This window comes from Neodiprion virginianus, chromosome 1 (genome assembly GCF_021901495.1).
Source record: "Neodiprion virginianus isolate iyNeoVirg1 chromosome 1, iyNeoVirg1.1, whole genome shotgun sequence".
In the NCBI taxonomy this organism is placed as follows: Eukaryota; Metazoa; Arthropoda; class Insecta; order Hymenoptera; family Diprionidae; genus Neodiprion; species Neodiprion virginianus.
Window position 1 is genome coordinate 21,796,200 of NC_060877.1, and position 26,265 is coordinate 21,822,464.

The window sequence follows — 26,265 nt, forward strand, 5'->3', positions numbered from 1 at the left end:
AGTATCAATGGTTTTACACAAGCCTTTTGCCACAAAGTCTAGACTCGCGAGTAAGATGTTCCTGGTATACGTTTGTTTCTATAAAATGAGTTTTGAATCGCTTATGACGTATTCTTAACGGCTTGACAAACTTACTCGTGCACAGAATGAGCCGCAGGTTTGATACCAGTTTTAAAATATTACCTCAACAGCGTGAATTGTATGCGGAGCTTTGTTTGCAAGATACAGCCTGCAGTTTACCTCTTTTCAAGTTATCACCTCTCGAAATACGTCAAGAACACGTTATTTTGTAACATTAATCTCAATTTATAACCAGACTAAACGTAGTAGAGACTTTCAATTACAAATAACTGGTTAAATCTCGGACGACTTTTGGTTGTTAACCTGTATTGTCAGAGTTTCATAATACCCATTGTCGATGTAACCACTCCGCCTCAATTTGCCTAGAGTACAGTGAAAGTGAACCCATTATCGCCAAATAACAAGAAAAATAGGTAGAAAGTATTTTGATCCTTATAATGCTAACGTTGCTTAGAGTTCCACATATAACTTGCAGTGAATGGGAAGGAAATGGAACAAAAAATTATCTTTACGACTACACTGGCGCAAGATAAATGGACAAGGAATAAACAATTTCTACATCAATACCCAGTCGTAATGATTATTTTACAAATTTGATTTTTATTGCCTGGCTTTATTTACGTTGTCTAACAATAAGCGACACAACGAACTGCCAAGGTGTTCCAACGCTTCGGGTACCAAGATGTCCACCTACTGTTAGTGGTTGGAAACTTGGAAATACCCGCGAACCTCTTATGCTCAAAGTATGAATAATTTTAACGACACAACCTCGACCTTGCGGTCGTAAGCTGAACTAAAGTTGCGCGCGCAGAAGTTACACTCCTACGCATGCATTACGCTTATCGACGAGAATTCAGAATTCAGATTCGAACGAGTCCAGCGCACGCGTTCGCTCTGGCCCCATTCCTCGTACTCGCCAGTCTTCCCAATTCCCTTCTCGGCGAATGGGTAGCTGCTCCATAATAGCAGCGCACCATTGCCAGCGGTCAGGCATAATCAATACCTGTTTTTCATCGATACAGATTCGCTTTATCTCGAAATTTTTCGATCAAACGTGCAATTTGAATACCAGCTTCAGTTACACGGATAGAATCGGGGGCTGTCATATCTAACTCTTGTATTGAAAAGTGGCAAACAGCAGGAATAATTTCAAGAAAACATGTCCGTGAACGGAAAAAGTAGTGAGCGAAAAAGCCAATTTATTGATATTGAGAAGCCAAAATGGGACCAAGGATCGTACCTGGGTCGGGCTCGCCATTTCTTCACACTGACCAATCCGATGAACGTTTTTGCCACCGCTGAACAACTCGCCGAGGCTAGCGATATTGTTCATAAATATAGGTAGATTAATGCAAATATATTTACACGGTGTTCCTATACGTGCAATTTATTCAGCTGCTACCAAAGATGTGCCAAGTATTCACTCGTAACATAGGCATTCTTTTCAATTGAGTGTTATACACTTTCAACAATGGATTCTTGGAGTTATTAAAGTATAGCAGTATCGAATTATCCACGCGATTGCGTTGCGTAACTTTGCACACGCGTATGTTGTTTTGAACCATTTGAACCCATTGAACGTGTCACCCGAATTATAATTTCAGGATTTACCATTTCCGTGATAAAATATTCATTGATGATGATTATCAGTCACGAATTACACTTGTGAACTATAATTATTGAAATTTGAATCAGGAAAGGTGAAAGCCTGGAGAAACTGGGGATAACGGAAGATAAACTGTGGAGCTGCAAGTATCTTTACGACAGTGCGTATCATCCCGACACCGGGGAAAAGATGATCTTAATTGGACGTATGAGTGCTCAGGTGCCTATGAATATGCTGATCACTGGCTGCATGATGACCTTCTACAAGTGTGTAAATATTTATAATTTATGGCAGCTAGTCTTGTACCAGTTTTGCCTACAACTTATCAGTTGAGCCTACTATACAACGCTGACACCGTAAACGCTCGTACATTTAATCAACGAGTAGTTCGATAACATTTTGCACTGACCCAAAACCTCAAGACTGTAGATTGATCGAGCCATGTACCGAGAATATATAATCATAAATCAACCTCTCTCGTCAACTTGAAACGAATGACAAATTGCCCCTCTCGATGGTTTCATTGATCACCTTAATCGAAAGATTACCTGTTACTTTATCGATAACCTGTGATACAATACGTGCAGACCATACTGCACAGTCTACGAGTCTCGAATTGGAGATACGGAATCTCAGCAGACCGAAACGGAAAAGTTGAAGCTCGAAAAATTTTTTATGAATCGCTATTGAGCAACCAAAAAATTGTCCGAAGTGTAATAAACCGCGAATAAGAACTTTAATGGAACAGGATATACTTGTGCACAATTTGGTATAATTTTTAAGTTATGAAATTTTTATTTTTTTTTTCTGCTAATGTTTCGTTTCGTCAATATTACAAGTTGCAAACTTCATTCAACATGTTTGTAAACAAGTTGACTAAACGAAGTTTATAAATATACTAATCAGTCATGCAAATTGCTTAGCCTCGCAATTATTTATGCAACGAATGCATAAACTGACGATGAGTTCCTCGGATAACCGCATGTCACATCTACGGTCAACACACAAAACAATGTTGACCCTGAGTGTAATAATAAATGACGCAACACGTAACTTTGAGATGTAATATTATAAAAACTCCACCCTTTAACCTCATAGAAAAATGCGTCTTGCAACATTCCCACGGCTGAGAATTAATTGGTTCAGCAACATTATATTCGAGAATTGGTTTGAGAAACATTGTATTCCAGGATTTAATTCAAAATCATCTCAGAATTTTGACCAAAAACATCCTATATGATATAAATATCAGTATTTCGTTTGCAAAATTTTTCTCATACTAAGACATTTTTGAATACATAATTTTTATAAGAATAAAAATGCTGGTTAAAATATAAACTGGAATGAAATTTCAATCTTTCTTTACTAAATTTTTATGTGACACGTTGACTTTATTCCACAAATTATTTATCAATTACGATTTTGAATAGTTATAGCATTAATTTGTAGATATAAATTCCACTATAAAATAACTTTATTAATTATATTAAAAACTAACGTCAAACAAAAAGAGTGACGGTGAATTTTTTTTATTAAATAATCGTTGTCATCTGTTATTCAATATGATATGAATTATGGTTTATGTATATTGTTGGTCACCCATAGAGAAGAGAAGAGACAAAGTAAACTGACCGTAATACAAAAACTCCATTAGTACTTGATACTTACAAAGCTATGATATGCTGTGATATAAGCTTTCGTGCATTTTCGGTAATCAGCTGTTTTCCGCAAAGAAACGACAGATCCGATTTTTTGCTATACAAACCCAGTAATTCGTAAATAAAACATTAATTACGGTCCAATATTGCATTATGATTGAGTAAAGTCATGCTAACAGTTAATCGCATTTAACAAGTTAACCACCACTTTTAGCCTTTAAAAATCATATTCACCAATCTCTGAGATGGAATGGTTTTGAGTACAATTCTGACGTATGACATATTTCAATAATTTTGAAGCACGATGTTTTTAAATTCAGAGCTGAAATAAAATATTGTTAAACCAAATCCTAATGTACAATGTTGTCTTGCTCAGCCGCTAATTTATTGTGTGCCATGCTGGTAACCGTTACATAATTTTTTTCCGCTTTCATCTGAAAAACTATCCGTACAAAGCAAAAAAATTATTCTTGCTCACGGATATCTCTTAACCGAATTATAGACACATCACTCTCGGAATTCGAGGTAACTAGATATTTAAAAAACACGATGATGTTATTATGCTTGTGAATTTTGACCACTTAACCATTTTGTAGAGAATAAATACTCTACATTCAATTTACGTCAAAGTGCTCCATTGAACAAAATTCATGAGAATTGTACATAAAAATCCAACTTTGAAGGTTTTGATTAGCTAAAATATTGACTTTATTGCAAAAATTAAAGTAACAAATTTGTGGGAAATTCAATTACTCTACAACAAAGTTCCAAGGATCAAATTCTGTAGATTCAACAGTCCGCAAGTTATCATCTCACAAATTAATTTAATGTAAAAATTAAGTAAACCTGCTTCGTGATTAAACTGTCGATTTTACATTAAAAATTCAAATTGCACTTTTGCAAAGAATTTTCTACAAAATGCTTCCAGGATCAAATTCATATATTCGGACCTCAGTGCTTTTCTTGCGAGTTCATTTAGTTGGGCCCTATATCTGTACGCATTTTTGGAAATTTTTAAATATGAATAATAGATACATGATACTAATTGATTTCATTTTCTGTGCATACACTGAAAGAAATTTTTAGTTTCGGTTACCGCTCAGTCCTTAACTATTTTCATTTTTTACCATAATCGAAAAATATCGAGGTAGAAAATGAAAATTAGTTTTCTAGCTGTTGCCAGAAAGTCTAGTATCCGTTGCTATTCTTTCTAATTACGATCACTGTTACTATATTTTCTTGTAATGTTGCGAAACTTTAATGCTTGTGCAACAATAAATTGATGTTAAAGCCTCATTTAACTAAAAAAGTAGAATAAAAGTAAAGTAAAGAACTGATTTTGTGTTATAATTACCAAAAACGGATCGACAATAGTACAAAATGGTTACGCGTACCTCGTTTTACGTAATGCCAACAATATTCAAACAGTTTTTTTAACGATACCTGTTTTACTGAATTTTTCTAGTTACTGTACCAAATGAAATTTTTCTCAGTGTAAGAACCCGTATGGAGACCATTTGACTGCCCAGAATGACGCAGATCGTCCGAATTTCTTATATATTGCAACCAAGTTCCATAAAAGAATCTCAACTTTCACTTTAAAAATTGAATATTTTTTTAAAATGCCCCTCAACCCAATGTTTTACCATATTATTTAGAATCATCGTAATTTGTGACGACTATGATATAGTGGACTCCTTTTAAAGGGAAAAATTATTCAATTAAAGTGTTTCAGTGTCTGTCATCTACATGCTAAAAATTGATCAAAATCAATATTCGAAGAAATATTTTAACTTAGAATATGTGAAACTTGAAGTGGCCAACTTTATATGCACAAACTTTCAGATTTGGTTAACGGATATACAAGAAAAAAACATGCAATATTCGATCCGATACTTTCAATGTTCAAATTTCGAGTTCAGATTCGTAATCAGTGACCGCAAAAACCATGTAACGTATAGTTTTATCGAAATTAAATAATTTTTTCAATTTGCGTCTGCCATATTCGATCCACCATTTTGGATTTTCGAGTTTCGAGTCCAAATTCTTAATCAGCAACCGCAAATGCCGGGGCACGAAAAATTTCAAGTGAATCGCATGTAAGGAAAAATGCACATGGTAGTTTCTGATGTTTTTCGTAATACGTTTATTAGCGGTTCCGTGTGGATGACACATGAATAATCGATTGAAAGGACGTCCATTGGAGGTCCAAATATCTTCTCCGTAAAATCCATGAGGTTTCTAACGAAGATCTGTGCATGTAGTTATCTTGTAGAGTTCTACAGCAGATACTTGGATCTCAAATAGACCTCTATTGCACCTCATTTCAGTTGAAATGCATGTCTAATAGAGGCATTGCATATCCATCATGGATGTCCCCCTGAAGGTTTGTTCGCGTTAAAGCCCTTATACCTACATACCTTCTCCACACTTTGATTGGGGTCTTTGATTGGTGCCGAGTGAATTACTGGCTCAGATACCACGTACGGAATATGTATTCACGAAATTAGTACGTAAATAAATGTACAAACTACCAACGGTTCAAAACTTGCAGGTCAACTCCGGCAGTCGTATTCTGGCAATGGTTCAATCAGTCTTTCAACGCTTTGGTTAACTATACGAATCGGAGTGGATCCAGTCCAATCCCAGTATCAACTTTGGTACAAAGTTACGTGGGGGCGACCGGGGGCGCCCTTTTTACGGCACTATCCTTGAACCACCTTGCAAAGAAAGGACCGCCGTTGGCGGGGAGATTGGTACCGCTTGCAGCAGTTGCTGCTGCTAACTGTGTCAACATACCCATGATGCGGATAACCGAATTACGCGAAGGTATCGAGCTTCAAAATGAAAAAGGGCAAAAAGTAGGAAGCAGCGTTTCCGCCGCAAAACAGGCAATCTTCTCCGTTACCTTTTCGCGAATTCTGATGGCCTCGCCTAGCATGGGTTTGTACATTTCAATTTATACGGTTTCCTCAGCGTGATATTAATGCCGCGACAATGAGCCTTGGCCTTTGTTCGAACCAGTAATAACCTACTTTCAACTTTTAAATGTTTCTTCCAGTATTAGCACCGCTGCTCATGAACTACATGGAAAAGAGAAACTTATTGAGGCGGATGCCATGGGCAGCGGGTCCGATTCAAGTCGCCCTTTGCGGTGTTTGCTTAACATTTGCAACTCCCCTTTGCTGTGCATTATTTGCACAGCGCGTTGCCGTTCCCGTGAAAGAGTTGGAACCAGAAGTGCAAGAACAAATACGATCCAGGGATCAAAACGCCGAAATAGTATACTATAACAAGGGTTTATAAGAAAACAGAAATTTAGATTTCACCTCATATTATATAGTCGGGTTGAATATATTGCAAATCGAAATAACAATGGGTTGTATCGACTGTGTTGGAAAAAGTCTAGAGAATTAGCCAACTTAAAATTTATGATGATCTGTCAGAAATTTTTCTTGTGGTTTTTGTAATCGAGTTACACACACCGGGCCATGCCACCAGACCTGTCACTCGATCAGCGAAATTTTTTTTCAGTGATTTTACCGATTCTCGCGTAGCGAATGGAGACGTAAGACACAAGCATATGTGTATACGTACAGAGTCATTTATTCGTAACCCTGCATGTATTCACTTGATACGTGTAGTATCAGCGCTTGTATAATTAATTATACACATAAAATGACAATAATAGTGAAGATATTGCTTCTCGTGGCAAATTTTCTTGCCATATTATCCAAATTTTAGAATAATAAGTATTAAATAATAGTAACATCGTTTTAAACTGATTGCAAATATTAGTTCTCAGCCACATTTCGCAAACGATGTTATGTTACATAACTCTCTCGCCAATCAATTTTCACGTAATAAGCTATAGCCGCGTACATTAGTGGCACTTGACCTTTGCAGTATGAATTGTCTACTCAAGCTGTTAAGGCTCGGAACGGATACTTTGACCGATTGCTGAATTACACGTCGTAAGCCTGATTTAGTTTTATGACTAAACATATCGTGGTCTCAAAAGTCCACTTGAATTTTCCGCAATAACGTGATAGTTATGCAATTAATAGTTTTATATCATATATCCTCATTTATACGTCATGTCCCAGTGAACACGTTTATGTCAACTTTTTCGCACTTATCGACGTCAGATACTGACGACGTAACAAAAATAATATTCCTGATATCAATTTGACATAACGCTGGTGTGATAATGACGGTTATAATTTTTTTAGTTTATAACTATGCCGTCAATATGACTTTGTGATTACATATACCTGATATCATGCAGATATAATGTAGTGGATTGGAACACAGGCGTACATCTTACACAAGAATATCACACAATAAAATACTCAAAACTTCACCTTGGTACAATACATTATACAGATCAACTATACACTTATAACTCAAACGTAGAAATACGTAACAGAATTATTTGGTAACTTCTATACATACTAAACTTGAAATGTTTCACCACCCACAAGAAAGGATATCATGGATTAGACTCTGAATAACTCATTAAAAAACAATTTTTCTGTAAAACTACATTTGAAAGATGGACTTGATTTTTGAAAGTTGATATCACGAGAATGTAAAGATTTCTTTCAATTCTTTGAATTTCTTGATTTTTTTTAGTTTATTATTAATAAATGACAGAGTTTCTTTTCACCGGGGATGACTTTATATGACCTGATATGGACGTATATATCCTGATATTCTCAAACGTTTCGAATATACAAAATCATACGCGGACATATCTGGCTGAATGCATCGAAACTTGATTTTTTATTGACATTTTTTGACACGGACATACATTGAAATATCGGGGCATATATGACCTTCATATCAGAAGATCTATTGACGAGATAAAAAAGCTATGTGTAGGCCATGTGCGGCCGGATATAACTATAAATGCTTATATATAATGAAATCTAAGCATTTATAGCTGCAGTAGAGCGTCGATCATCCGAAATAATTGGGGCCGGGAACCATTCGGATAGTCAAAAATTCTAATTCGTTCAATGCATACATACATAGATAGGTATTTCAAACGGATGAACTATCTTCTGATTCGATCCATAGTACTTTTGGTCAACATTTATAACGCTTACGTAATAGAATTTATAGTGTATAAAATACATGTATTCAAAAACAAGTGGCAGATGTATGTATAATACATATTTCGTTTACTTCTTTCGAAAAAAGTCCACAATTTTCCTCCTATTTTACAACGGAACCTCGGCCTGTTATGCGAAAAACCAAGAACTAAATAATCTTTCGGATAATTGACGTTTCGGATAGATTCAGATCTTCTGATTGGCATGTTGTACATAGTCTGACATATATACCGATATCAAAATGCAATTCCGGTAAAATATTTTCTGATATAGACGTATACGAGAATATTAGGGTATATATATATGTCCATATCAGGTCATATCAAACCGTATCAGAAAATTATATCGGCCTATCAGACTATAAATGGACTTAAGTATCAGACATTTTTTTCACGGGGATGTAATAAAGCTGACGTCCCTGTGATGTAACCACTGTGGCAAATTATTCTCGATAATTAAATATTGCGATTTTAAAGAAAAAATTTAGATTGTTTTTCTTTGGTTTTATTAAAATTGCTAAGTATATATTTATAAACATTTTAATGCCGACATTCCTCATGGCAAATGATTAAACATTATTGGCCTTGCAATATCAAAAAACTTATTTTACGCTGCAATTTCAATGTTCCTCGAAAAAGTTGAAGAACTTTTTTTTGTTATTCGGGAGACAATACGAAAGAAAATATTACCTATTACGTAATATGATTTCAATGTTATGTCAAATGTACATAGACAAATAATCTCAGTGTTATAGCACGGCGTTATGTAAATATTATGTAGCACTTAAATCATTTTTAAGTCAGTATGACGTCAGAATGATATCTTATAATTTTGCATCATATCTTAGTAAGAAAACATGTCACTATTATGTCAAATTTACGTCAAATTTCGTTACCTACCTGTGACCTACTAATGATGTAAAATCAAGGTCATGTGTTCTCACTGAGGTGTATTTTTTCTGAATAGAGATGTCTTATGTTCGATATAGTTTTAAGCGCCGGTGATTAACGGATCCACCATCACAATACAAGATATGAAAACTAAAAGAATCTGAGTCTGTATCGCTTTTCGATCGTCATATTGAGACTGCATGAAATTCTTTTTTTTTTCGCAATTGTAAAAGTATAATTTTAAGCGTATAAATAGTTCTTGATTTAGTTGTGAGTTCGTTCTAACGAACAAGCCAAGTGGGGCAGCCTGAAAATCTAAGCATCGGTAGCATAACTTTAACATTGATACGTTCTCGCAGAATGTGATTAGTTAATGGTTAAAAATTTGTTAAGTTTGATTATTATAATTCATATGGAATAAGTATTGTAGTAAATTTTATGTACAATATCGATAAGATATTATAATTAATGATCAGAAACGTTGTCTGCCTCTGAGTTATACAAATTAAACGATTTACTGTTCTTAATCATTACATATTGATTTTAAAAGTATGCAACAAATTGGAAAAATAATTCATTGTCATCTCTGGAACGTTATTTGGCAGATGCTAAACTTAGGGTATAATGATTAGGGAATGAAAAAAGGAATATTATTGAAAAGTTATGACGACCGTTTCGTTAACTTTTTTCACTGCGCACGTGCTTCGTTGGAGTTCATGATGAGATTAAAGTTTACTACGTTAATGTGCAATTACTAAATTTTTTCAAAGTTACTCCAAAGTTGCAAAACAGCAATTTTTTCAATGTTTCGTTAAACTCACGTACAAAATTTTAATATCGTAATCTGTGATTTCTCATCATAATATGCAAGTTCAGAAAAGGAAGTCTAATCACATTCCACTACAACTTAAAATAAATGTTTTCTTCCAAGTACAGAATGTAGTGTATAAAAATAATGCAATCATTTTTGAAATATTAAAAGAAATGTGTTCATTTTCGACGGGACGAAACTTTTGGAACGAATGATATTCAATTTTGAACAGCGTATACTCGAGGAAAGTAAGCTGTTAAACCTGAAATTTTTCTATTGAATGTTCAGATTTTGAGATGGAAATATTACTCACCAATGTATATTTTTTAATTTACATATTCCGCATTAGTACTATAAAAGATACTTTTCCTTTCTTTTCATGAAGTTAATCTCTATTATCCTATTCACCACGCTGCAATACTGCTACGTAAGAAATAACTGTAATATAATATCATGGTACGTGAAGCGATTGAATTATTCGAAGAATATCATTATGTAGAAAAGCAATGAGATTGTTTAAAAACTTTAAGATATGAATGTGGACTACAGTGAAGTTTTAGGTCATTTAGAAATAAATTTTTTGTCTGGCCACTGTTTGTCGAGTCAAACAGTTGAAGATTTTTTTTCGAGTTTCCAACTTTATAACCACTCTAGTTGATAATAAAATACACTTCATCTACTTAACAAGCAGCAGTTCACAGAGTCTGGGAGTAATTGATAATTAAAACCGATTTCAACATCATTTCTACAGCTTGAAACAGCAGGTCCAGTTACAAACTTTCATTTTTGAATTTCCTAAGTCCCAGATTTTCCAGAGCAAATATTTTCTTTATATACAACTTGTAAAGCATTTATTCACACAATCTGGTAACACATTGCATGTGAAATAAAGTTCGTGGATGATTATATAATCATTGAATAGTTTTTGTAATCAATGTCACCGCCAAATATGAAATAACCAAAAAATCATGACACAAATAGAATCTAGAGTACAACACTACCTTCGAGAAAAATATTCATTGTAGTAGTTAAGATGTAGCCTGAACAAATGACGATATTGCATTATAAATTTCAGATTCTGTTTCAGGTTTTCAGATTTCGCAACATAAAACTTATAACGACCCTTTTCAAATTGTGAAAATTTCACGGAGCATTGATTAAATCAAACTATATGAGCTGATATAGTGTTTAATAAGTTTATTAACAAGTTTGAAAATAAATTACACGCTGAGTGTCAGTCTGACAGAAGAGGCAGGTGTTAGTTTACTATTAATCGAAAATTCTTTGACTGGAGGTAACGGACGTATTTTACGTCCATGACGTCCCTCCTTACGTTTCCATAATCCACTTCTTGGTCGGTTACCTAGCAATCGATTGTTCTGAGCACTACCAATTGGAGTACTACCGTGGAGATGGTTCGACAATCTTCCGACAGTAGCCATACACGAATTGTGCAAACTGAACTCGCGCTTGCTTGGCATTTTTATTACTACTCTGCCCGTGCCATCATGTCGTACAATCGTTGCAAAAGTACCAGCTGCGTGTACTAAAGTTCCACCGTAACCAGGATACTTTTCTACACAATGAACCTGTGTGCCAACAGGTAATGCACCCAAAGGAAAAGCATCTCCCTCGTTTGCTCTTACAGGTATACGTGGTATGGCTTGAGACGTGCGTATGACATCACCTGGCTTCATGTTCTGTGTAGCCAGAATGTATTTCAATTCCTGACCACAGGCAACGAGTGCGATGAATGCTGTTCTACATCCATCCTTCAATACCTGCAGCACCTTTTCCTCCTTTGGTTTCTCATCTAAGCCCTTGGGACCTTCCCGTTTCCAGTTTATCCAGTGATACTTGTGCTTTATGCCTCCTCCAATCCCCTTCACCACCAATCTGCCTGCGCACAGAACAAATGTATATTCAATAAGTATGAAAACGATATCATTATAAACAACAAATGTGTATCTTTTCAATCTCCATTTCTAATTGTATACTTCATGGGAGAGTGAGTGACAGTTTGATTTATAACAAAAACTCACTGCAAAGTAGAATGTTTTCTTAATTATACTTCATTCATATTTTGACTAACAATTATTTTGTGTATATAAGTCAATCATAATTGTGACATCTTGACTTGTTTTGATCTTGTTTATGTTCTACTTTATTGTAAGCTCTTTGTCAAATAATTTTCAACATATTACCGTTTTTAAAGTAACGAGTGCTTTGCGGTTGATTACTGAGGATAAATTTTTGAATTGTATTCATATACGATATAATGTTTTTCAGGGATAAAACTGCCTAAAGAAAGTTATTGCAACAGGAATTGAATTTCGTTATAACGAATATAACATGGTGGCCGCTAAAAATAGTTGAACAAATTCTGTGACTTTTCCGTCTTTCTTTGACCAAATTATAAGTTTTCCCTGAATAAAATCCCAACTAACAGAGCCTATTTGTGTACCCAATAAATGAAGCTCTCAATAAATCAATCTTCAAAAATACATTTATGATCTATTTAACGATAATGGAACCCAGTACATGGATAAGAACTGTGCTTAGAATTTTGATTTTATATAATTAGTAGCTTTATTCTTTCTCTTTTCAAACTGCCACAAAATTTCCTAACTAATTGAAGATTACCGTAACTTCCCCGATCCTTTTTCAAATTCTCTACCTTTTTGGTTTGCCCTGACCAGTGGCCACTATGTATAATCGTTTGAGGGTCAGGGTTTGCTACATGTAACTAGTTACGCAATAAATACAGTCCGAGAAAAAGCAGTGTTAGAACATTTTTATTCAGCACTGCTTAAATCTTCGTTTAATCAGGTTCCTGGCATAAGAGCCAGAGCATAAGGCATGACCGTTTTAGCGTCGCCGCCTGCCGTGCAGCGCTAGTAGTCTTGCACCTAGCTTGCATTGATAGCAAGGGGGGTAGAGTGACGACGAGGATAGCACGCTTGTTCATTAACGCTGTACAATCTGAACTACAATTGGTGACGCTAGGAGGTGTACTGAAGAATTTAGTCAGGTGGATCGAGTGTCAGGGACCTAGTCCGAATGCAAAATTATTTTCCATGAATGCAACATGCGCTCGCTGATTGGGTAGCCAATAACGGGCCATCGATGGCAAATGGTTATTCTAGCTTCGCAGATTTATCATCGCCTTCCATTTCTAAGAGACCGAAAAGATAAAGTAAGCAATTTTCCATGAAACATTTCAGCAAAAGTATTATCAGGATGCGTTAGTTTACGATAATTTCAGGTTAGGGTAGGTGAGGGCTAATTTACTACAGAGTTGATGATCCTCTAAAATTTTTTCATAACAATTGCAATTACCACGTGAAACCTCATTGAACGGATTTAACGGATAAATACAGATACTTGCCAGTGACAGGGTCTCTGCCACCGAGGTTAGTGACCTTCAAAGGTTTCACTGTGTATTCTTCTGGATAGTGCACAATGCGGCGATAGCATGTTCCAGGCACGCCTGGTTTCGGCTTGTCGATCCCTTTCCAAACGTTTCTTTCTTGTTGAAAACAACACGCCAACTGCCATTTTACAGGTGTATTTAAAACTCGTCTTATCAAACTGTGAGTTATCACGGCGGCTGACATTTTGTCTACACAGACACTAATTCGCCTGCAGCGACTACAGTGTGCGCAAGGTCACGTGACAACGTAACGTTCGATTCTTCAGTCGTTGACTGAAGAATATAAGGACAGTAACCCTAATGGGCTTTGGTGTGACAAACGAAAATCGTCGTACGCTTGCGCCCCCTGAGGTCTACCAATGGTGGAGTTGAGAACTTATTACGGAGCATCAGAGAGTTACCGATTTCGAAATGATGCTGGCTACATTTACCTTCCGAGTAACACAGTCTTCGCAATGGTGAGGTCAAGCCAGTACTTGGCTTGTGTGTACTTACCGACTTGTCGGCGATAAAATATATTGATTATGAGAAAAAGATTCTTCCAAAATTCGTAGCAAAAAAGGTGATTTAATTAAAGTATAGGTACCCGAGAGAAGGATGTGTACACCGATCACGAATAATGATAAATCAGTCGTAATAATGATGCGGAGATCAAAAGTATGTATTACGTGATCTATTTACGATTATTACGTGATGCATACTATGAATTTTATGATTTTCTAGGAGACAAACTAGATTATTTACGATAATTGACTATGATATGAAAATAGAAGAATTATTCAGTTTCAATTGGGATTCTATTCAACACGCGCTCGATGTATTCCATATCATTATTATTCATAAATATTCAAACTTTTCATTTGCTCTCTCGATCTCGAATTTTTGTAGGTATCGAATCGAAACGCTGTTTTAGCTAATCGCAAGTGGGGAATCGACGTTGGGTAGAGATGGAGAACTGTTCTTCGAAAAGTGTTCGTATGGAAAGAAAATTCAGAGTAACTGTAATACATCACGGATGCGCTAATTTTGATCGAGATGAAATGGATGCTCCGTATATGAGAGAGTATTTAATGCAGTGTAGTGATTTGAAGACATATAAAGGTGATAGGGAGGGAAAAAACGGATCTTCTTAAAACTTCGAGTGTATTTTAACACACATTTGAAAGATACGAACATAAATTTTTATGATCCAACTATCGCAGAGCGGCAGCGTTATCAGCTGAACCGTTGACTTGAGAATATATCTTTCGTCAACGGCTGACCATCTAAGGGCCTGGTCGCTTGAGTCTGGAATCGGCAGGAGAGATAAAGTGCGTATATTTTGTATGAAATGTGAAAACTAAAATCATTATACATCATATCATATCATCGTACATCATACATCATACATCATACATCATACATCATACATCATCATACATAGTATTAAAGGTCGAAACCAAAGTTTGGATGTCGGATGTTCAGAAAGTGACGTCACCAATTCAAAATCAGCTAGCCGAATTCCTCAGTCTGGAAACAACCGCACAGTAGAGCGGACGGATGAGAGTCGCGCTCCGCAAATTTCGAGTACCGGGTTCTCAACCTCCCGGATCCCGCGCTTCGGGTCCGCTACGTATTTCGAGTACCGGGTTCTCAACCTCCCGGATCCCGCGGTTCGGGTCCGCTACCTGGTGAAACTCGACTTCCAGGACAAGGTGGAGGAGAAGGATTTCTACACGTTAAGTAGATTTTTATAATATTTGAAGGCAATTGTAATTATATTGTATCTAACATTATTTTAACTTCTCATGTATACAATAAATTATTTCAATTGATTTTTCGTGCAAGCCCAAATTCAGGAGCTATCAATGCGTTTGCCAAATTTCTAATTTTTCATAATTTTCCTACGATCTTCTTGGTGAAATCTGTCGAAGATAAAATTATATTAATCCTTCAGCAGTATTCTTCATGTGTTCTAATACTGAAAATATTTTTTGGTATTCAAGATGGTATTATACAGCTATAAATGCGCTAATGAAATTTATTATATTGGATGAATTGATTGATTATACTAATCCTTACACAATATTTTCGATATGTTCTTATACTGAAAATATTTATGACTATTGAAGGTACAACCCAAGGTGGTTATCGGTGGTCGTTGGATGTGGTCGGAGGTGGACGAGGAGGAGGACGAGGAAGACTAGGAGAAGAAGGTGGCTGAGGATTTGTGCTCGGTGAGTAAAACACTTTTATAACATTTGATGGCAATTGTAATTATATTTCATCTAAAATATTTCAAACTTGTCATGTTTACATTAAATTATTTAAATCCATTTTCCGCGCAAGCACAAATTCGGTAGATATAAATGCGCTAATAAAATTTATTATATATTTGATTAGTTAATTAATTACATCATTCCTTACACAATATTTTTAATGTGTTCCTATACTGAGAATATTTATTACTATTCCAGGTATATCCCGAGGTGGTTGGCGGTCGTTGGCGGTGGTCGAGCTGGACGAGGTGGAGGACGAGGATTCGTGCTCGGTGAGGTTAACATTTTTACAATATTTGACGAAGTAGAATCAGCATCAGGAGTAGGATCAGGGGAAGATGTAGAAATAGGAGTAGAAGTAGGAGTAGTGGTAGGAATAGGACTCGGCGTAGGAATATGAGTAGAAGTAGGAATAGTAGGAGTTGGAGTGGGATTAGGAGTAGGAGTAGTCGGAGTAGGAATAGGAGTAGTCGTCGTAGTAGGAGTAGGAGTAGGAGTAGGAGTAGGTAGGGCGGGGTGGGTCGTGTGAGGGGAGGGGAGGGGTGGGAAGGGGATATTATCACATCAAGTTATCAGTAATAAGCAATTGCGGATAAAATATTAGCTTACTTTTGTGAGTATTTATGAATATAGCCTCTATAAATATTCATTGTTGGTGTATAAGGTCTGGAAACGTACCTACTTTCTGTAAGAGATGTTGAAGATTTTCAACATAATTATGTTTCAGTTCTGTGCCCCGCCTAGTGATCCACTAGTACATATCCTCCGACGTGACATCGCTGTGCTACGTATAAAGAAGAAAAGATTTATTAAGATGCAAATCGCTCCTCTCTTCTTGTCATTGTGCTTTCAGCCATTGTTGTGCTGTGTGTTTAAAATTTAGGACAGTATATAATATAGAATAACAGGTACAGCTACGAATATAGCACTACAATAAATCTTATAGAAATGAGCTCTCATTGAGATTTCTCTGTATTTACAACTCGACGCGAGAAGGCAAAAATCAATGTAATGCCATCTGTAAGGTAATTGGACTCGTATTTGCACTACGAGAACTCGTTGGGCATTTTGCGGTGAAGTTTGAAAAATTGTTGTACAAGACATTAAATAACTATAAAAATGGATAAAAAATATTATCCCCAATTGTGAATGTAGCTAATACAGCTTTAACCGTATATTGATTATGTTAATGATCTATTGTTACAAGATCGGAATTAGATAAGCTCTCTAAATACTTTTGTCTAGTCTATTAATTTATATCATGTATATGTAAATGTATATTTCTTCAGTTTATACAATCACTGCACTAGGATTACCCTTGCCACGTTTTATGGTGCGCTTGTGTAATTTGTATATTATTAACCTTACGTTTAATCTATTTGCGACAAGTTGTAAGTGGTTCTAATTTCTTGGCAATTATTTATGTACATATATGTGTATATATGTATATGTATACATATGCATGTGTATATACATATATACACATGTTTAAAACTAGATTTTTACAATAAACACAGAGGTTTTAGTATATTCACATACGGATTTCTGTGTATAGGTATACTTGAACCAAAATATCCTTATCTCTAAGACGGAATTCTTCGTAATTCGCATTTGTTTTTGTAACCCAATGTCCTACATCCGATAGCAAAAATCGAGATCCAACTTAAGTGAGTCTCAAAGCCCTGTTGACATAAAAGCAGCTATTTGATAGAAATTATAGTTATAGTTTACACAGCCTATTGCATGATATTTCATCATAAATACGTATGTTTCAATGTATTTAGGAATGATTTATCAAATGTACAGAGGTCATGTGCAAATAATAAATGAATTCGACCGCAGTTTGATGTATTCAATAGAGCTTTAACAATAAATTTAAGCTTTGTTACTTCTTTTATTTTATTATGGATAATCAAAAATATTTCCGACTATTCGTGCTGTGGAAGCATGGGGATTAAACCAAATGTAGCAAAAGATTAGAAACAGTGTATGTAGAGTACGGGTATTTTTCTAATAATGCAAACACGTGCCGCTAGCTTAGTTTTGACATATCTAGAATACCACGCCTTGCGAATTAGCTTTCCAGACAGAGATGAATGATGAATTTTAAGGACTGCATTATCGTTGTTGAATACTCTATGCCTCATGGAAAAAGAAAATCTGTAACGATAAAATTGATGCACGGGATCATCGTCGACTTTAACTTTTGAAATGTCCTACCATTTCCGAACACCTCCAACCATCCTATTTACCTACATTACTAGATTAGCTATGATATGAAAAGAGAAGAATTATTCATTTCGAAATGGGATTCTATTCGACGCGCGCTCGATGTATTCCATAACATTAGTCTTCACAATTATTCCAACAACTTTTCATTTGCTCTCTCGATCTTGAATTTTCATAGGCATAGAATCGAAACGCTGTTTTAGCTGGTCGCAAGTGAAGCATCTGCGTTGGGTGGAGAAGCGGAATTGTTTTTCGAAAAGTATTCGGATGGAAAAAAATTCAGAGTAACTGCAATACATAACGGATGCGCTAATTCTGAACGAGACGAAATGGATGCTTCGTATATGAGACAGTATTTAACGCTGCGTAGTGATTTAAAGACCTAGAAAGGTGATAGGGAGAGAAAGAACGACGCTTCTTAACACTTCGAGTGTATTTTAACACACATTTGAAAGATACGAGCGAAATTTTTCATCATCCAACTGTCGCAGAACGGCAGCGTTATTAGCCGACCCGTTCACTGAAGAATACATCTTCAGTCAACGGCTGACCATCGAAGGGCCTGGCCGCTTGAGTCTGGAATCGGCAGGAGAGATAAAGTGCGTATTTCTTGTATGAAATGTGAACACTAAAATCATTATACATCATATCATATCATCATACCTCATACATCATACATCATACATCGTACATCATACATCATCATACATAGTATTAAAGTTCGAAACCATAGTTTGGATGTCGGACGTTCAGAAAGTGACGTCACCAATTCAAAATCAGCTAGCCGAATTCCTCAGTCTGGAACGAACCGCGCAGTAGAGCGGACGGATGAGAGTCGCGCTCCGCAAATTTCGAGTACCGGGTTCTCAACCTCTCGGATCCCGTGCTTCGGGTCCGCTACGAATTTCGAGTTCCGGGTTCTCAACCTCCCCGATCCCGCGCTTCGGGTCCGCTACGCGGTGAAACTCGACTTCCAGGATAAGCGCTCCGTGGTTCCTGGTTCATGTGTACAATGAATTATTTCGAATCGTTTTTCGCGCAAGCCGAAATTCAGTAGCTGTCAGTCCGCCAATTGAATTTCTCGACTTCCAGGATAAGCGCTCCGTGGTTCCTGGTTCATGTTTACAATGAATTATTTCAATTCGTTTTTCGCGCAAGCCGAAATTCAGTAGCTGTCAGTCCGCCAATTGAATTTCTCGACTTCCAGGATAAGCGCTCCGTGGTTCCTGGTTCATGTTTCAAATAAATTATTTCAATTCGTTTTTCGCGCAAGCCGAAATTCAGTAGCTGTCAGTCCGCCAATTGAATTTCTCGACTTCCAGGATAAGCGCTCCGTGGTTCCTGGTTCATGTTTACAATGAATTATTTCAATTCGTTTTTCGCGCAAGCCGAAATTCAGTAGCTGTCAGTCCGCCAATTGAATTTCTCGACTTCCAGGATAAGCGCTCCGTGGTTCCTGGTTCATGTTTCAAATAAATTATTTCAATTCGTTTTTCGCGCAAGCCGAAATTCAGTAGCTGTCAGTCCGCCAATTGAATTTCTCGACTTCCAGGATAAGCGCTCCGTGGTTCCTGGTTCATGTTTACAATGAATTATTTCAATTCGTTTTTCGCGCAAGCCGAAATTCAGTAGCTGTCAGTCCGCCAATTGAATTTCTCGACTTCCAGGATAAGCGCTCCGTGGTTCCTGGTTCATGTTTCAAATAAATTATTTCAATTCGTTTTTCGCGCAAGCCGAAATTCAGTAGCTGTCAGTCCGCCAATTGAATTTCTCGACTTCCAGGATAAGCGCTCCGTGGTTCCTGGTTCATGTTTACAATGAATTATTTCAATTCGTTTTTCGCGCAAGCCGAAATTCAGTAGCTGTCAGTCCGCCAATTGAATTTCTCGACTTCCAGGATAAGTGCTCCGTGGTTTCTGGTTCATGTTTCAAATAAATTATTTCAATTCGTTCTTCGCGCAAGCCGAAATTCAGTAGCTGTCAGTCCGCCAATTGAATTTCTCGACTTCCAGGATAAGCGCTCCGTGGTTCCTGGTTCATGTTTACAATAAATTATTTCAATTCATTTTTCGCGCAAGCCGAAATTCAGTAGCTGTCAGTACGCTAATGAAATTCCTATAGATTTATAATCTTCTCATAATCTTTTTGGTAAAATATGTCCATAAAAAAATTATATTAAACCTCACACATTATCTTTGATTTGTTCCCATGCTGAAAATATTTATTAGTATTTGAGGTATAACTCGAGGTGGTTATCGGTGGTTGTTGGAGGTGATTGGCGGTGGTTGAAGGTGTTCGGAGTCGGACGAGGAGGAGGACGAGGAAGACAAGGAAATGAAGGTGGACGAGGATTTGTGCTCGGTGAGTAAAACACTTTTATAATATTTGATGGCAATTGTAATTATATTTCATTTAAAATATTTTAAACTAGTCATGTTTACATTAAATTATTTCAATTAATTTTTGCGCAAGCACATATTCAGTAGCTATGAATCAGCTTATGCAATTTATTATATTAATTGATAATTAATTAATTATATTAATCCATACACAATATTTTTGATGTGTTCCTATTCTAAAAATATTTACATTAAACTATTTCAATTCATTTTTTGCGCAAGCACATATTCAGTAGCTATGGAATAAGCTTATGCAATTTATTATATTATTAAATCATTAATTAATTATATGATTCCTTACACAATATTTTTGATGTGTTCTCATACTGAAAATATTAATTACTATTCCAGGTATAACCCGCGGTGGTTGGCGGTGGTTGTTGGTGGTCGGAGGTGGACGAGGTGGACCAGGAGGAGGACGAGGACCAGGAGGAGGAGGAGGAGGAGGTGGACGAGGAGGAGGTGGGGTGGGTCGTGGGAGAGGAGGGGCGGGGGAGGGGAAGGGAAGGGGCAGAGGTGGGCGGGGAAGGGGGTGAGGTGGGCAGGGAAGGGAGGAGGGGGGCGCGGAAGGGGGAGGGGAAGAGGGTGGGGCGGCGGGCGGGAGGGAGGGAGGGCCGGGGAGGGCGGGCGTGTAGGGGGCCGGTTCTGCTCTTCTATTAACTCCAACGGGTTCGCACTGACATCCGTCCCCCCCCCCCCCGCCCTCCCCGCCCTCCCGCCCTTCCCTCCCTTCCAACCCTCCCTCCCACCCCTCCCCCTCCCCCTTCCCTTTCACCCTTCCCCACCCTCCTCCCCCTCCCCCTGCCCCTCCCTTCCCACCTCACCCTCTTCCCCGCCCACCTCTGCCCTTTCCCTTCCCCGCCCCCGTCACTCCTCTCCCACGGCCCACCACGCCTCCTCCTCGTCCTCGTCCTCCTCCTGGTCCACCTCGTCCACCTCCGACCACCTCCAACCACCGCCAACCACCTCGGGTTATACCTGGAATAGTAATAAATATTTTCAGTATGAGAACACATCAAAAATATTGTGTAAGGATTAATATAATTATTTAATTAATTGATAGGAGAATGCATTGTATAAGCTTATTCACAGCTACTGAATATGTGCTTGCGCGAAAAATGAATTGAAATAATGTAATGTAAATATTTTCAGTATGGGAACACATCAAAAATATTGTACAAGGATTGATGTAATTAATTAATTGCTTACTAATATAATAAATTGTATTAGCTTATTCATAGCTACTGAATATGTGCTTGCGCGAAAAATAAATTGAAATAATTTAATGTAAACATGACTAGTTTAAAATATTTTAAATGAAATATAATTACAATTGCCATCAAATATTATAAAAGTGTTTTACTCACCGAGCACAAATCCTCGTCCACCTTCATCTCCTTGTCTTCCTCGTCCTCCTCCTCGTCCAACTCCGAACACCTTCAACCACCGCCAACCACCTCGAGTTATACCTCGAATGCTAATAAATATTTTCAGCATGAGAACAAATCGAAGATAATGTGTGAGTTTTAATATGATTTTTTTATCGACGTATCTTACCAAAAAGATTATGAGAAAATTATAAAGTTATAGAAATTTTATTAGCGTACTGACAGCTACTGAATTTCGGCTTGCGCGAAAAACGAATTGAAATAATTTATTGTAAACATGAACCAGAAACCACGGAGCGCTCATCCTGGGAGTCGAGAAATTTAATTGGCGGACTGACAGCTACAGAATTTCGGCTTGCGCGAAAAACGAATTGAAATAATTTACTGTAAACATGAACCAGGAACCACGGAGCACTTATCCTGGAAGTCGAGAAATTTAATTGGCGGACTGACAGCTACTGAATTTCGGCTTGCGCGAAAAACGAATTGAAATAATTTATTGTAAACATGAACCAGGAACCACGGAGCGCTTATCCTGAAAGTCGAGAAATTCAATTGGCGGACTGACAGCTACTGAATTTCGGCTTGCGCGAAAAACGAATTGAAATAATTTATTGTAAACATGAACCAGGAACCACGGAGCGCTTATCCTGGAAGTCGAGAAATTCAATTGGCGGACTGAAAGCTACTGAATTTCGGCTTGCGCGAAAAACGAATTGAAATAATTTATTGTAAACATGAACCAGGAACCACGGAGCACTTATCCTGGAAGTCGAGAAATTTAATTGGCGGACTGACAGCTACTGAATTTCGGCTTGCGCGAAAAACGAATTGAAATAATTTATTGTAAACATGAACCAGGAACCACGGAGCGCTTATCCTGAAAGTCGAGAAATTCAATTGGCGGACTGACAGCTACTGAATTTCGGCTTGCGCGAAAAACGAATTGAAATAATTTATTGTAAACATGAACCAGGAACCACGGAGCGCTTATCCTGGAAGTCGAGAAATTCAATTGGCGGACTGAAAGCTACTGAATTTCGGCTTGCGCGAAAAACGAATTGAAATAATTTATTGTAAACATGAACCAGGAACCACGGAGCGCTTATCCTGGAAGTCGAGAAATTCAATTGGCGGACTGACAGCTACTGAATTTCGGCTTGCGCGAAGAACGAATTGAAATAATTTATTTGAAACATGAACCAGAAACCACGGAGCACTTATCCTGGAAGTCGAGAAATTTAATTGGCGGACTGACAGCTACTGAATTTCGGCTTGCGCGAAAAACGAATTGAAATAATTTATTGTAAACATGAACCAGGAACCACGGAGCGCTTATCCTGGAAGTCGAGAAATTCAATTGGCGGACTGACAGCTACTGAATTACGGCTTGCGCGGAAAACGAATTGAAATAATTTATTGTAAACATGAACCAGGAACCACGGAGCGCTTATCCTGGAAGTCGAGAAATTCAATTGGCGGACTGACAGCTACTGAATTTCGGCTTGCGCGAAAAACGAATTGAAATAATTTATTGTAAACATGAACCAGGAACCACGGAGCGCTTATCCTGGAAGTCGAGAAATTCAATTGGCGGACTGACAGCTACTGAATTTCGGCTTGCGCGAAAAACGAATTGAAATAATTTATTTGAAACATGAACCAGGAACCACGGAGCGCTTATCCTGGAAGTCGAGAAATTCAATTGGCGGACTGACAGCTACTGAATTTCGGCTTGCGCGAAAAACGAATTGAAATAATTCATTGTAAACATGAACCAGGAACCACGGAGCGCTTATCCTGGAAGTCGAGAAATTCAATTGGCGGACTGACAGCTACTGAATTTCGGCTTGCGCGAAAAACGAATTGAAATAATTTATTTGAAACATGAACCAGGAACCACGGAGCGCTTATCCTGGAAGTCGAGAAATTCAATTGGCGGACTGACAGCTACTGAATTTCGGCTTGCGCGAAAAACGAATTGAAATAATTCATTGTAAACATGAACCAGGAACCACGGAGCGCTTATCCTGGAAGTCGAGAAATTCAATTGGCGGACTGACAGCTACTGAATTTCGGCTTGCGCGAAAAACGATTCGAAATAATTCATTGTACACATGAACCAGGAACCACGGAGCGCTTATCCTGGAAGTCGAGTTTCACCGCGTAGCGGACCCGAAGCGCGGGATCGGGGAGGTTGAGAACCCGGAACTCGAAATTCGTAGCGGACCCGAAGCACGGGATCCGAGAGGTTGAGAACCCGGTACTCGAAATTTGCGGAGCGCGACTCTCATCCGTCCGCTCTACTGCGCGGTTCGTTCCAGACTGAGGAATTCGGCTAGCTGATTTTGAATTGGTGACGTCACTTTCTGAACGTCCGACATCCAAACTATGGTTTCGAACTTTAATACTATGTATGATGATGTATGATGTACGATGTATGATGTATGATGTATGAGGTATGATGATATGATATGATGTATAATGATTTTAGTGTTCACATTTCATACAAGAAATACGCACTTTATCTCTCCTGCCGATTCCAGACTCAAGCGGCCAGGCCCTTCGATGGTCAGCCGTTGACTGAAGATGTATTCTTCAGTGAACGGGTCGGCTAATAACGCTGCCGTTCTGCGACAGTTGGATGATGAAAAATTTCGCTCGTATCTTTCAAATGTGTGTTAAAATACACTCGAAGTGTTAAGAAGCGTCGTTCTTTCTCTCCCTATCACCTTTCTAGGTCTTTAAATCACTACGCAGCGTTAAATACTGTCTCATATACGAAGCATCCATTTCGTCTCGTTCAGAATTAGCGCATCCGTTATGTATTGCAGTTACTCTGAATTTTTTTCCATCCGAATACTTTTCGAAAAACAATTCCGCTTCTCCACCCAACGCAGATGCTTCACTTGCGACCAGCTAAAACAGCGTTTCGATTCTATGCCTATGAAAATTCAAGATCGAGAGAGCAAATGAAAAGTTGTTGGAATAATTGTGAAGACTAATGTTATGGAATACATCGAGCGCGCGTCGAATAGAATCCCATTTCGAAATGAATAATTCTTCTCTTTTCATATCATAGCTAATCTAGTAATGTAGGTAAATAGGATGGTTGGAGGTGTTCGGAAATGGTAGGACATTTCAAAAGTTAAAGTCGACGATGATCCCGTGCATCAATTTTATCGTTACAGATTTTCTTTTTCCATGAGGCATAGAGTATTCAACAACGATAATGCAGTCCTTAAAATTCATCATTCATCTCTGTCTGGAAAGCTAATTCGCAAGGCGTGGTATTCTAGATATGTCAAAACTAAGCTAGCGGCACGTGTTTGCATTATTAGAAAAATACCCGTACTCTACATACACTGTTTCTAATCTTTTGCTACATTTGGTTTAATCCCCATGCTTCCACAGCACGAATAGTCGGAAATATTTTTGATTATCCATAATAAAATAAAAGAAGTAACAAAGCTTAAATTTATTGTTAAAGCTCTATTGAATACATCAAACTGCGGTCGAATTCATTTATTATTTGCACATGACCTCTGTACATTTGATAAATCATTCCTAAATACATTGAAACATACGTATTTATGATGAAATATCATGCAATAGGCTGTGTAAACTATAACTATAATTTCTATCAAATAGCTGCTTTTATGTCAACAGGGCTTTGAGACTCACTTAAGTTGGATCTCGATTTTTGCTATCGGATGTAGGACATTGGGTTACAAAAACAAATGCGAATTACGAAGAATTCCGTCTTAGAGATAAGGATATTTTGGTTCAAGTATACCTATACACAGAAATCCGTATGTGAATATACTAAAACCTCTGTGTTTATTGTAAAAATCTAGTTTTAAACATGTGTATATATGTATATACACATGCATATGTATACATATACATATATACACATATATGTACATAAATAATTGCCAAGAAATTAGAACCACTTACAACTTGTCGCAAATAGATTAAACGTAAGGTTAATAATATACAAATTACACAAGCGCACCATAAAACGTGGCAAGGGTAATCCTAGTGCAGTGATTGTATAAACTGAAGAAATATACATTTACATATACATGATATAAATTAATAGACTAGACAAAAGTATTTAGAGAGCTTATCTAATTCCGATCTTGTAACAATAGATCATTAACATAATCAATATACGGTTAAAGCTGTATTAGCTACATTCACAATTGGGGATAATATTTTTTATCCATTTTTATAGTTATTTAATGTCTTGTACAACAATTTTTCAAACTTCACCGCAAAATGCCCAACGAGTTCTCGTAGTGCAAATACGAGTCCAATTACCTTACAGATGGCATTACATTGATTTTTGCCTTCTCGCGTCGAGTTGTAAATACAGAGAAATCTCAATGA

At 37.3% G+C, this 26,265-nt stretch overlaps 2 protein-coding genes across 3 annotated transcripts; one reads left to right on the top strand and one right to left on the bottom strand.

Moving 5' to 3' along the window:
* Positions 1-951: 951 nt before the first annotated feature.
* On the top strand, positions 952-9,885 carry LOC124296935 (sideroflexin-3). Its single transcript, XM_046747395.1, has 4 exons — positions 952-1,422; positions 1,777-1,953; positions 5,900-6,288; positions 6,407-9,885. Exons 1-4 carry the CDS (start codon positions 1,241-1,243, stop codon positions 6,649-6,651), a joined length of 993 nt encoding a protein of 330 aa, XP_046603351.1. The 5' UTR covers positions 952-1,240; the 3' UTR covers positions 6,652-9,885.
* A 1,460-nt stretch (positions 9,886-11,345) lies between these two features.
* LOC124296941 (39S ribosomal protein L2, mitochondrial) lies at positions 11,346-13,869 on the bottom strand. Of its 2 annotated transcripts, none has more exons than XM_046747410.1 (2): positions 13,552-13,869; positions 11,346-12,063 (listed from the first exon to the last, which is right to left on the bottom strand). In XM_046747410.1, the coding sequence occupies exons 1-2, from the start codon at positions 13,778-13,780 to the stop codon at positions 11,384-11,386; spliced, it is 909 nt and encodes a 302-aa protein (XP_046603366.1). In that variant the 5' UTR covers positions 13,781-13,869; the 3' UTR covers positions 11,346-11,383. The 2 variants fall into 2 exon arrangements, with proteins under 2 accessions (XP_046603366.1, XP_046603375.1); XM_046747419.1 differs by having other exon boundaries at positions 13,586-13,867.
* Positions 13,870-26,265: the final 12,396 nt, after the last annotated feature.

What these genes read in the sequence shown, in the direction of transcription:
- LOC124296935 (XM_046747395.1), top strand. Translation starts at nt 1,241, where the DNA reads ATGTCCGTGAACGGAAAAAGTAGTGAGCGAAAAAGCCAATTTATTGAT. An exon ending in GATATTGTTCATAAATATAG is followed by an intron (nt 1,423 to 1,776) that starts GTAGATTAATGC and finishes AATTTGAATCAG; the next exon opens with GAAAGGTGAAAGCCTGGAGA. An exon ending in TGCATGATGACCTTCTACAA is followed by an intron (nt 1,954 to 5,899) that starts GTGTGTAAATAT and finishes CAAAACTTGCAG; the next exon opens with GTCAACTCCGGCAGTCGTAT.
- LOC124296941 (XM_046747410.1), bottom strand. Translation starts at nt 13,780, where the DNA reads ATGTCAGCCGCCGTGATAACTCACAGTTTGATAAGACGAGTTTTAAAT. An exon ending in TGGCAGAGACCCTGTCACTG is followed by an intron (nt 12,064 to 13,551) that starts GCAAGTATCTGT and finishes TTCTGTGCGCAG; the next exon opens with GCAGATTGGTGGTGAAGGGG.